The sequence below is a fragment of the Crinia signifera genome, chromosome 1 (assembly GCF_055691185.1).
Source record: "Crinia signifera chromosome 1, ASM5569118v1, whole genome shotgun sequence".
Taxonomy (NCBI): Eukaryota; Metazoa; Chordata; class Amphibia; order Anura; family Myobatrachidae; genus Crinia; species Crinia signifera.
In genome coordinates this window covers 413,347,471-413,360,893 of record NC_139217.1, presented here as the reverse complement: position 1 = coordinate 413,360,893, position 13,423 = coordinate 413,347,471, and the positions used below count along the sequence as shown (strand labels likewise).

At 40.2% G+C, this 13,423-nt stretch overlaps 1 protein-coding gene across 4 annotated transcripts in view; it reads left to right on the top strand.

Moving 5' to 3' along the window:
- ADGRV1 (adhesion G protein-coupled receptor V1) overlaps positions 1-13,423 on the top strand; it is a 461,586-nt gene that overhangs the window by 173,272 nt on the left and 274,891 nt on the right. For 3 of the 4 annotated variants that reach the window (XM_083151800.1, XM_083151797.1, XM_083151799.1), the window contains 9 exons: positions 55-78; positions 1,928-2,006; positions 2,176-2,314; positions 2,855-2,996; positions 4,939-5,201; positions 8,723-8,898; positions 10,185-10,309; positions 12,102-12,265; positions 13,234-13,374. In XM_083151800.1, the coding sequence (XP_083007926.1) occupies positions 55-78; positions 1,928-2,006; positions 2,176-2,314; positions 2,855-2,996; positions 4,939-5,201; positions 8,723-8,898; positions 10,185-10,309; positions 12,102-12,265; positions 13,234-13,374 (1,253 nt within the window). The remainder of the gene's footprint in view (positions 1-54; positions 79-1,927; positions 2,007-2,175; positions 2,315-2,854; positions 2,997-4,938; positions 5,202-8,722; positions 8,899-10,184; positions 10,310-12,101; positions 12,266-13,233; positions 13,375-13,423) is intronic. The other variant, XM_083151798.1, reaches the window with a different exon arrangement.

The following is a 13,423-nucleotide window of genomic DNA, read 5'->3' as shown; positions in this document are numbered from 1 at the left end:
GCTTTAATGTTTTCTTTCTGCTTTCCTTTCATTTCCTTTCTTGCATGCTCGTAGAATTAATATATTACAGGATGAAAGGTAATAAAAAAATATTTTTTAAATATATTGTTTGTTGACCAAACATTTTGATGCATTTAAACACGGTTTAGTGATGCCAAATATTGCTTTTACATTTGTTTTTGAACAATTTGCGGTATGCATCTATCTGTATTCTTATTCCCAGGGGTTAAAGTGAGGGAGAACAGGGTGGAACTGAGTTCCACCACCTCTAATGGTGAGGTGGAATATTTTAACCTCCACATTGGTCCTGCACAGTAATTCTCAGAGAAAACCATTCTAGTTTGCAGGGAGATGCCAAAAACTCTACCACTTGCCCTGTCTCTGCCTAATGGGGGGTAATCAGGTGGCATAGAGAAATTAGTTCCCCCACGTCTAAATGACCACTTTAAGCCCTGCTTATACCGCAGACCTGGTCCTGGACTAGATATCTGGAAACTCATGAATGAAACATAAGGGCTGTAGCCTCATTTAGCTATGCAGACCTGCTTTTAATAATAATAATAATAATAATAATAATAATAATAATAATAATAATAATAATAATCATCACAATATGTAGACAACTTCCACAACACATTTGATTCATCAACTACTGTCCTGGGATGGTACAGTGGGCTGTTGCTCAGCTATACTTCTGTCTATAATACACATAACTATATTTATTATTGTAGCCTTTTTGTGTATACAGAAAATCCTACTGACTCATATGGCGCATGTGATACAATGAGTGAAATCTAATAGGATGAGAGATTCAGAAAGTGAGAGATTTGGTAAGAAATCTCCAGGTTTTTTAAAGCGGCAATCATTTACACTGCAAAATCAAACTGGTTGAATCTCTCATCCTATTACATTTCCCCCACTGTATGTACTGTACACACAGAGGCGTGGTTGCAATTGAGACATCCAGGGGGAAATTTAATAGGATGAGAGATTCAGAAAGTGAGAGATTTGGTGAGACTTCTCCAGTTTTTTTAAAGCGGCAATCATTTACATGGCAAAACCAGTTTCATTTTGAAGTGTACATGATTGCCGCTTTAAAAAAACCTGGAGATTTCTTACCAAATCTCTCACTTTTTGAATCTCTCATCGTATTTAATTTCACCCCCAGCATTGGAAATGCAGAAGTGGAAATTTGCTGGGAGTTGCTGGGAAGTGACTGGTAGGAGGCTATTCATGTAAATGGTTCATCTTATTGGTATGCTTATAGGTGTGTAGCCTGTGTGTTGCTGGACTGGTTATGAACACAGATGCTTAATGACTCACATTACAGAAAATCTGCACCTGTCAGAGAGCTGGTTCATGTGTCCATGATGCGACTGATGGTGGCCTCTTACGATGCATCAAACAGTATTACTACATCTGTAGATGGTCAAAGTGGGCATCACAGTCCTGGCACTGTCATATACACACTTGTACACCGGGGGAAGGACTGGTACTGGCATTAGCATACAGTAGCAGGCACAATTAGGGCTACTGCAACCACGTTTGCCTATTTTGCCTTATGTACTTTATACAGTAGAATTAATTTTTATTTTGATTACATTCTTTTATATATAAGTAAAGATTAATCATAAATTGGCTGAATCTTTTTAAACCTGATTGTTAATTGGCTGCACTGAATACTGGATTACATTCATATTTAGATCAGGAGAACATTAAAAAAAAGGAATCAGATATACAAAATGGTTTACAATTCAAACCCTTTGTCTCATGTGCATTATGGGTACCGCTGTTCGTATGGTTGCTTGGTAATTACCATGATTTACACCGGAAATGAGCACTGGGCTCAAATATCGCTAGAGTATATGTGCATCACATGACTATTGGTGGCACTCATGATAAACTGATTTATATAATTCCTTTATAGACATTGAAGGTTTGACTGCTCTGATCATTATTGAAGCGAATGATGGAGTCCAGGGGGTTATTGAGTGGCAGAGGACAAGGTTTGTGCAATTCATATTCCAGTGATGCGTAATACAGTGGTACATTGGTAATACATTGGTAACTACTGGCAGTAAAGCAATGTACTGTAAGTGTATTTTGGCTGTAACTTTGATGACTATGTACTGTACCTTTATAAAATAAATCTAATAATTTTATTTTTGTTTTTAGCTATGAAGTCAATGAAACCGATGGTGTTTTAACACTTGTAGCCTATCGGAATAAGGGAACTGTTGGAAATGTGTCATTGTTTCTCTATGCACAGAATATTGAAGCACTGCAGGGGATGGATTATAATGTTACTTCAATGGTAAGGATATTTCACTGAAGTTTGATTGAAGTTTCCGCTTCTAAACATATTCTCTTTTTCAGATTCTCTTTTTCAGAGGAACCCTGGAATTTAGTACCTCAGCGGCGCCTTCAAGTCCCGGTATCATAGGAAGCAAACTGATGAGCCTATGGGTTGATTGGTGGCTGCACAGAGCAAGCTCACATTGACTGAAACTCGACAGTTAGAATTCAATATTCCGGCTGTCGATTGTTGGAAAGTGGGCGTGTCAGCAAAAACGGCCGTGGATTGTCGAAAAACGTCTGTGAATTCGACATTCCACATCCATTTTCGACAAAGCAGATCCAAATTCGGATCTGTTTTGACGAAATCTGCATTTAATGCTGTCGGAAACTGCATCAATGAATAGGCAGCGGCTGCTATTACCGCCTTTAAACTGTCGTTATATTTGCTTGCAGAAGATGATCCGATGATTTGGCAGGACATATCCCACTGTGTAGACTTTTTCATAGAAACAAGAAGAAATAATATGGTAAACCTGATTTGTAATATTTATTTTAGATTTTAACATTTGCTGATGGAGAAAAATCTAAATTGATTGATGTACACATTAATGATGATAATATCCCAGAGGGAGCGGAAAAGTTCCAACTGATACTTGCAAATCCTTCCCATGGACTAGAGCTGGGCCGGAACACAACAGGTAACATGAGAAAACAAATATATCAGATTCTATAGGGATTGTCCTATTACCGCAGCAGTTCACGTTAGCCTTTTCTGCACATATTCATTATTATTTATATCTGCGGTATCTGGTTAGCTTAATATGCTGCAAAAACATCTGCTTTTTGTTGTATAATTACTGCACTGCCACAAGTAATAAAAGTAGTTACCTGTCTTTGTTTTTCGGGGATCACATACATTTTTTTTTTTATTTATACTGACAACCGGGTTGCATGTAAACCCAGGATTTCTGTCTGTTTAAATGGTTCAACCAGGTTTAGTCCCAGGAAGGTCCCAGCTCACGGTGTAGTGTAAATGGGTAAGCCAGTCGATGCTACTCTGGACACGTTTACTGCATAGGAAGAGCTGGTGCTTGGATGTGATCTCCTAACGCCAGCACTGCAAACATGACAAGTGACATCACTGACCCTTCATTAAGTTGGGTCCTGCTGACAAGCAAAACAGGTCTCAGTCTGGTCACAGCTGTGTACAAAATCCTAGGCGTGACACAGAATATTGATGCAAAATCGGTATTAGTCAAATAATTCTGTCTCCCTGGAGTTCAGCCTCAATAAGTATTTTATATTACTTGAAATCATTTTGAAATAATTGTACATACTGAACAGAGTGACGCAAAAAAAAATAACTTTTATAAGTTACCAAAAAAGCCATGGTAAATGCTATTCAAAATTTTAGAACATAATCTTAAAAGTACAGGAAAAGTGCATGGAAGGAATACCATCGCTGTAATGTCTCAATGAAGCTCACTTTCGTTTATCTGGCTACGTTATCAAGCACTGTCCTTGTTACTGAACAGAAAAAAATCCTCATTTCATGGAAGACCCCTACATACATCTGAAAGCCGAGGTCTACAAATAATGACCAAGACCCATGAACCTGGAGGCTGCTATACACCAAGAAATGAAGTTATCAAACTCAAAAGCAACTGAATACAAACAGTATTCCATGCATTTTTAGATTATGTACTAACATTTTTAATCTTATTTATCATGCTTTTTTTTGGTAAGCTTTAAAATCTGCAGTTTTTTTGTTGTCTCACCCTGTACTAGTCCTAAAAGAGAAAATCCTATAATGTATAACACAAAACTCATGTTTCTGTAACATTCCATTTAGATTTGGTGGATGATCCTACTTAGCAACAATTATAAACGTATTGATCAGCACATTGGGTTCTGGGTAATTTGGAGCATTTTTCTTTACTTAATTGGTTCAAGAGAATCCCGTGGTTTTGCATGTGAACATGCACATTTCTGGGATGTTTCTTTCAATTATTGATTCTAGCCACAGCATTAGAATGCTCTTCTATGATTTACGTCCTTTTTTGTAGTGTCATTTCTTACTTTTGTGCATTTTGTACAATTGTGCATTATTTCACAGTTATCTTTAGTTTTATATATATATATATATAAGCCAGAATTGTGGCCATTGCGGGAGATTCCAAAATTTCTAGTGAATTTTGCGGTCATGGGTGGAAAGGGAGTATTAAGGGAGAATTAAGGGAGAAGTTATAAATGTTACAGGTGCGCTATAGTAAGGGCAAATGATGGTCCAACACAGTGAGTGGAATGTAATACGCTGTGAGTCCGGAGGCTGGGCGACATACCGTCTGAAGATGCAGTCATTTACAAGACATGGTTTTACTGCCCGTTTAATAAATACCTCCGAGCTCGGCCAGCATCCCACACGGCTTCCGGGCTTGCAACGTATCACATCCCACCCCATCAATATTTGTTGTTGAAATGTTTGATATTATTATTATTTATTATTTTTTAAATGGTAGGTTGTCTTACATATTTTCTCAGTGACTTATAAGGTACAGAAAAGATTACATACAACTGTGACCTGCATTGCAATGCATTATTCTATGTATTCTCTATTAATATATATTTTTATTACGACAGCTACTGTCACAATACTTTCTAACGACGATGGCCATGGAGTGATATCCTTTAACAACAGTGAGCACTTCTTTTTGAGGGAGCCCACTGCGCTGTACCTGACAGAGACTGTGGCATTGCTGCGTATTATCAGGGATCCCCCACAAGGCATTTTTGGCACCGTGGCAGTTCAGTATCTTATTACAGGAGAAAATGGTTCTGATGCGTCTGGTGATCTGAGTCCAGTACAAGGATATGTTATATTGGAAGAAGGAGTGAGGTTCAAGGTACTGTCCAGCAATCGTGTTCCTCAGAGGCATTCATTTGCAAAATGACTCCAAGGAAGAATGAAAATGTACCTTTCAACCTTAACTACACTTTAAACAGATTGGGACTGTACAAAATAGGCACAGGTAGCAACAAACACATTCAGTATAGACTAGTATTGGAAATTGCCACCAGGTTGACCTGCTCTGCAGACTGTCCCACTTCCATAAGAGAACACTGACATTTTTTGTTTTTGATTGTATTGTTCTTGATAGCAGTTTTGAAAGCACACAGTTCCCAGTGTTTCCAGAATATAAAACTGAGTATCTATTGTATATTACAGCATTTGCATTACCCATCCGGTAATGATGCCTATCTCCCAGGATGTATCCCACAAACCCAGTTTTTTACTTATTATAACTGTAAGTCCAGTATATGTGCAACGTGAGATTTCCAGAGAGATTTTTGTTCATTGAGTACTACACAATTGGCTTTGTGGAGATACCATTATAATGATCTTGTTGCTAAATTCAATTGTTTATTGCACCCGATCTCCCACCTAAAGTAATGAGATTGGGGGGTGCTAATCAAATGTATGTTTGCTTTGCTCTGATCATGCCCAAACAGCCCTGGTTTAGACATTCAAATGGCTAAACCCAACCAAATTGCTGGGCATGACATCAAAAACACCATTTGAGTGCCCAAACGGGTCACTTTTAGCCCATTTCAGCTTGTCACCTCCAGGGGGCCCTAGCAGAAATGGAGGCATCGGCAGCTGTGGGCGCCCAAATGGAGCAACAGTTGAATTGCTCTATTGAGGAAAAATATTTGAATTAAATCCTAAATGTCCAACTGTAACCGATAGCATTTGTAAATAATTGTATTTTTATACTAAGCACTCTTCTTCCCTGTGTAGGTCGTGTGGGGTCATATGTGTCATTAGGTCAGTGTGTCAATTGTGCTGTGTGTGCGCCTTGCAAGTAGGGTCAAATTAAATGCATTACACATGGATGTATAAAGTCTCTAGTTTAATTAAGGCATTTACATTAAATATGGGTCATTTTTGTCATTTTTGTCTGTCTAGATCTGCCTTGTCCCTGACTGTCCCTGTTGTAGGTTCATATAGTTTCTCCATGCATTGTTCTTTGAGTGCATGCCCGGAGTTTGAAAGTCTTCTAACTTTGAGCAATTCTACTGACTCATCAAAATTGGCATTTGGATGTTTTCTAACCATCGAAAATTCATTGCAGTCACCTGAGGGGAACATAGGTCCCGGGATTAGGGACCTATGGGAATAGGGGTTCCTAAAAGGCACCCTAACACCTCATCTGAGTCCTCTCAGAGTGATACTGTGTGGGCCTGCCTGTGGACCTTATTGATCCCAGGTGCAGACTAATTGATTCCATATTTACTGTAAAGGCTTTAATAAAACTAGAGGCTTTATTCAGCCATGTGTAATAGATTTTACTTACACTGCTTTCACATTGCAGAAATGGGTAATGACACGGTATTCTTAAATGGGACTTTAAAACGGGTCTGAGCCTTGAGACCTTTCACATTGCAGGTGAAAACCGTTTTAAAAATCATTTAATACCATTCAAACATTCAACCCGTTTAACCCCCAAGGGACACGTTTCAAGCCATTGAAATAGAGCCATTCAAACTGCCAAAAATACGGCTTTAAAACGTGTAGGACTCTGCTTTTTAACCGTGTTGAAATACCGGTTAACTTTAACCGGTAAATCAACTCTGGCACTTTCCCACTGCAGCCTTAAACGTTTTAAAATGGAAAAAAAATGGCAATATACCGTTTTAAAAGTGCGATGTGAAAGGGGTATTACAGTACCAAGTGCACACACAGCACAATTGACACACTTACCCCATGAAACATACGACCCCACACGACCTACACCAGGAAGGAAAGTGCTTAGTATAAAATCACAATTTATAAGCTTAGACCACTCAATACTGAGCAGCCCCTCATAACCAAAGCACACCCTAATTTGACCGCAGGCTCCACTACCACATATTGCATTTGTAAATAAATACTGTAAGTTTGTCAATTTGCATACTTCTGTACCCAGATGTACTGAGCTTACAATGAAACCAGTGATTCTTAAGCTGGTACACACTGGTTGATATATATTTTGTGATATCGGCCAAAATATATTGGTAGTGAGTGGGAGTACACCACAGACGTATCGTGTCAGCCCTGCAGCGCAGCCAGTGTTGATATATTTGAAGGATATGTTGGCATGTCTGACTATGTACAGGGGACTAACAGACCACCCATACACTGTCTACATTGACCACCAACACTGATATCACAGCTGGCAGATTGAAATGCCCCTCTGGCTGTAATGTCTGGGCCAACATATAGAGCTGCTGGGTATCCGGACTCAAGATAGATTGACTCTAGGTCTACAGTCATTAGGTCAACTTCTAATAGTCGACAGAAGGTAGGTCGACACCTTTAAATGGTCGACATACTCAAGGTCGACATTGACAGAAGGTCGACACACGCAAAATACATGGTCAACACTGAAAATGTTGGCATGAGTTTTTCATGTTTTTTTGGTTTAGACCAACTTGGCTCATTCTTTTTTTTCTGATTGACTCGTAAGTCCCCCAGACGCCGACCACCGCATGCCCCCCCAACCCCCGCAGGCATCAGGCATGTGAATGGATGATTTGGATAGACATCCATTCGCAGCCTTGGGTGCGGGGGAGTAATCCGATGATCGGTGACCTTCTAATGATTTCATCAGTGCTCGAAGATCTGAGACCTCTATGGTGTCTCAGACCAGCGGGAGCCCGCTGACGACAGCTGCCAGCACCCCGCACCCGCATCATCAGGGATTTCGCATGGGAACGTCCATGAAATGCTGGGCATTCCAATAGGAAAATTCCCCGGACCGCCTCCCCTCCGCACCCCTGCCCAAACTTCTGTGTGTGAGAGCGCTGAGGGCACTTACAGACATCAGCTGCACATGGCCATAAATACCTATGCGCATGCGCAGTCGCGAACAATCGGTCCCCCGTACGAACGCGCGGGGGACCGATAGAATCAGAATAACCCCCATCGAGTGAGAGTATAATAGTGTGCCGAGCACAAGGAGGCACCGCGCCCGAAGCATGGCGAGCGCAGTGAGGGGACGCGGTACACTTATACGGTGTCGACATATGACACAAAAACCATGGAAACTTCTGTCTACCTTTTCAGTGTCGACTGTGCCTATGTCATCCTTTTACTTGTGTCGGCCTTCTGTCATTGTCAACCTTGAGTATGTCTACCATTTAAAGGTGTCGACCTACCCACTGTCAACCATTAGTGGTTGACCTAATGACTTTCGACCTAGAATCAATCTATGATTTATACCATAACCGCCCTGCTGATTAGTAGCTTACCTAATCAGCCACTCGCTAGGTGAGACAGCCAGTCGTCCATTTCATCTTTGCAATGTGTATCAGCCAACCATGGGATATGTTAAGATGTAAGTGCCAATTCTTTCATTCATACATATAATGTTTGCTCACACAGACCTTGGAAATTTCTGCAGTGCTGGACGAGGAACCAGAGAATGACGAGCACTTTACTGTCACTCTGTTGAATCCCACTGGCGGAGCTAGGTTGGGCACAATCATACACACAGCAATCACTGTGCTGCAGAACCAGGCACCACAAGGACTGTTTAGCATCTTGCCCACTAATAACAGGTAAAATACAGATGAACTGCGGGACTGCATATCTATATATATATATATATATATATATATATATATATATATATATATATATATATATATATATATATATATATATATTATATATATATATATATATATATATATATATATATATATATATATATATATATAAAGTATTGTGGGTGGAAGTATCACTCCAAGTGACTTTTTAAGTCGCTTGCGGCCTTATTTTGGTTCATTCTTTCTGACAAAATCCTTCTTAGATGGGCAAAACCATGTGCACTGCAGGTGGGGCAGATGTAACATGTGCAGAGAGCATTAGATATGGGTGGGGTTTTACTTCAAAGTGAGATCTATATTGCAGTGTAAAAATAAAGCAGCCAGTATTTTCCCTGCACCGAAACAAAATTACTCACCCAAATCTAATTCTCTCTGCACATGTTACATCTGCCCCACCTGCAGTGCACATGTTTTGTCCATCTAAGAAGGATTTTGTCAGAAAGAATGAACCAAAATAAGGCCCTTGGAGTGCTACTTTCACCCACAATACTTTTGTATCACTACATTGAAGCGGGCACCTAGCGCAGCATAAGAAGCTACAGGGAGAGCCGGATCCCCTCCCTCCCTCCTGTCTGTCTGTCTGTTTTATATATATATATATAAAACAGAATATATATATAATATTATATAATAATAATATTATATATAACAGTGTATGATATTATAATCCAATGAGGGCACTCACCACAGACTTGTAATGAAAGAATTTAATCAGGGTACATCACCATAACATGTATTCCAGTTGCAGTCTACGTTTTGGCCACTAGGTCCTCACAGCTCCAGAGTCAGGACCTACAAGTCTGTGGTGAGTGCCCTCATTGGATTATATACTGTTATATGAATGGGACACATGGCTGTCACCTTAGAGGTGCACCCCAGCAATTGACCAAAGGTTGCCGTGAGTGTGGAGTTCTCTCAATATAAATATTTATATATATATTATTATTACTATTATAATTTTATTTATAAGGCGCCACAAATGTTTCGCAGCGCCGTTCAAAGGAACAGTACAGGGAGACAAAACTTGGCATATCATTGAATATATATATAAATACATTTTATACATACGTACTTTGGTAATTTCATGCAGTTCCTTATGTACAAATGCTGCATAGTGTAAGCTGCATTTCCATATTGCAGAATGTTTTGCAAAGAATTGCGTACATGCATGCAAGTTTAATGGAGACAACCTTTATATTCACTCACTTCTTGCACATCTTACTTTGGGAGCTTAGGACAAGTTATTTGATGATCGAGGAGAGCAATGCGACAGTCTATCTCAGAGTGTCCCGCAGCAACGGACTGAACATATCTGTGAGCGTGGAGTGGGAGACAGTATCAGGAAGTGCCTTCGGCATAAGTAAGATTACACATTCACGTTCACTGATTCTGAACCCTTGGCACTTCAAGCGTACCTGCAACATTACAAACAAGTACAACAACTGTCTCATAGTAATACTAATACGATATGGCATCAACTCTTTACACCTCCCCTGCGTTAGTTGTTCACTATATAAACATGTATTACAAGTGTCTCCTACATCCCTATGATTGAGAACTGTGTAGTGCCAACACAATGGTAAGAAATTCCTGAAAGATCCTTGCATCAGTCACCACTGACACATGACTTACAGCATTCCCCTATGTCTGAGTGCATGTCCTACTACTCCATTACAGTACTTGCTGTTACTATGACTACCTGGCGTTTATTTGTGATGTAAGCATGACTATCAGTCACAGAGTGATATTATATAACAGGAACCTTGACTCAGTTCCTTGTTGCTGGAACATAGCATTAGAGGTTCTCTGGGAAAATACAATGATACTACAGTATAAGGATATTAACAGGGAAGTCCTTGTAATAGTTTGGGAAACGTGGTGGGATATATCTGCTGGATAGGGTTGATTCCCAGCAAGGACTTAAGGTGCCCACAGACGCATCAGTTTTACTGTGCTATGCGTTTTTGACTGTACAATGGTTCTATACAATTTTTCTTCCAGCTTGCTATGCAATGTGCACTTGGATGCATGCGATGCGATTAACCCATGTTTGTAATGTTAATTTACAGATGTAGTCTAAAAAGTATGTGCAGCACGTACTTTTTTAGACATACAATATCGGGCTCCCGGGAACGCGCATCGCATCGCACAAGCCCATAAACACCACCCGATAATTGTACATAAGATGCGTTTTGTACTTAAAAAGTACAAAACGCATTCGATAATTGATGCATCTGTAGGCACCTTATCACGTATGTGTATAGTTCTGTATGAAACACATAGAGATGTTATCAGGTTTCATTATAAAATTATAAAGATTAGTTAGGGAAAACCATATGTGTACCTGTTTATTTCATAGGATTTGCAGCAAGCACATCTGAATAAACAATACGTCCATGCATTTAATAAGTATTACGGAGACAAAGGGCCCGATTCAGACTTGATCGCTTATTTGCAGTGGCCAGTAATCAGGTAAATGCCACCCCGCTAGAGTGAAATCCCGCCTTGTGAATTCATGTGCTCGCTATGCAATTGGAAGTGTGAGGTTGTAAATCTATTCGCAGCTGCAGGGATATGTCCAAAGCCATTCTTAAGCCACCATCGAATGACTTCCCCAATGGTCACCACTGATCACAGGCAAGGCCGTTGAGAGGGGGTGGGAGCGGGTACTTTTTACCTGAGCCCAAGTCTGATGGAGGAGCCCGGGGCCCGTGCCCCTCCCTCTTTGCCCCCCTCTGTCTTCTCTCTCCCAGAGCGGTTGTCTCACCCGCCGGACGCTGGCGGCCTGCACCCCTGCAAAAAATTCTTTACAGGTTGTGGCCACGCCCCTCCTGTTGGCCACGCACCCTTTTTATTGGGCCCGGCGGCGCTGACGGCTGGCCTGATCACAGGCAATGAGTAGCCAGGCTCTTACTTGCTGGCTGAAGAAATTAACCTGAAAAAAGTAGCAGGATTTCATCGCATGGTGGTCTTGTGCACTACAGGCTGTCTGCATGCGCAGTGTATCGTATTCGCCCATTGTGCATATTCGCACAGCAGTGATCAGGTCTGAATCGGGCCCAAAGTGCAGCATGCAGTATTGTATATTCATTGAAGACTCTCTCTCTCACTCTCTTTCTCTCTCTCTCTCTCTCTCTCTCTTTCTTTTACAGAGGGTCCCAACACTGTACTGTCTGTTTTACAAAGTTTTCCCAATGAGTCAGCATCCAGTTGGTGTTTCTTCACTCATGACTACGTACAATATGGTGTTTTGCTGAAAAAGTTTTCAGTGACTTCCACAGTCTATGAGTGGCGTGGAGTATTTGTCGCTATCCAGGTATCTTTCTTTATAAAATACAATGAAAACAGAAGTATCAGACAGCTCATATTATGACCATATAAAGCATTAATTTTGTTATATTTGCATTAGGTGAAATTCGTATTATTACCGTTCAATAAATTATGAAATGTATATTTTTCTATTATATAAATGTTAAAGGATAGCCTTTGTCAACTTTTTAACTTAAATTAGCCATAATAGACCAATAGAGATCTCATTCTTTGGTCACTTTTCACTAAAACAGATATCTTGTGCAATTGACACACACATGAGCTAGAAGGGAAATATTAGACTGAGGATAAGAATGTTTCCTCTTTTCTCCTCCCTGCGTCTGCAGGGTCTTACTCCTGCCCCAAAGGAAGTGATGCTACAACAGATAGAAACATAGAATTCAAAAATAGATAGGAACTGCTTGGCCCATCTACCCATGTACACACACACACACACACACTAGAGTGTGTTGATAGTCGATATGCCTACAGTATTTTTTACAGTGTGGGGGAAACTGGAGTTCCCTAGAGGAATCCCATACAAGCATGGGAAGAATATACAAAATTCTCAGTTAGGGCCATGGTGTGAATTGAACCCCTGACCTCAGTGTTGTGGTTACAGGAGGACACACCAAATCAACTATTATCACCGTGGAGCTTCTCCAATTGAACCTTCTCACTAACTGTAGCTTTTTTCTCATAAAGCAGCGCAATCCTAGTTAATCAATCATTTTTGAGTTATCTGCTCCTCTCCTAGTGGAGTGGCAGAAACTGCAAGATGGTAATAACACAACTGCAAATTGCAACTGCCATGCAGGTGTCAAACAGTCATTGCTTTTTAACCAAGGCTTTGGTTCATCTGAGTTCAGGTGAAGGGAACCATTAGTAGAGTTATTTGTATGTTCAACAATGAGCAAATATGTCCATAAATCAGATCTAAATTGATGTTTTCTGGATTATTTTATTTTTATACAGGATTTTACCATTGAAAACCCTCTACGTTGTATGGCTTTCACAGCTAATGGCTCTCAGGTCATTGTTATCACTAATGGTATTGGTGATCAGCCTTCAAGTAACAGGGTCTATACATTCACACGCAAGGATGGATTATTACTGGTAAGCATGTTCTCACATATTACTGTAGGAGAGCTACAGGTGTGTCCAC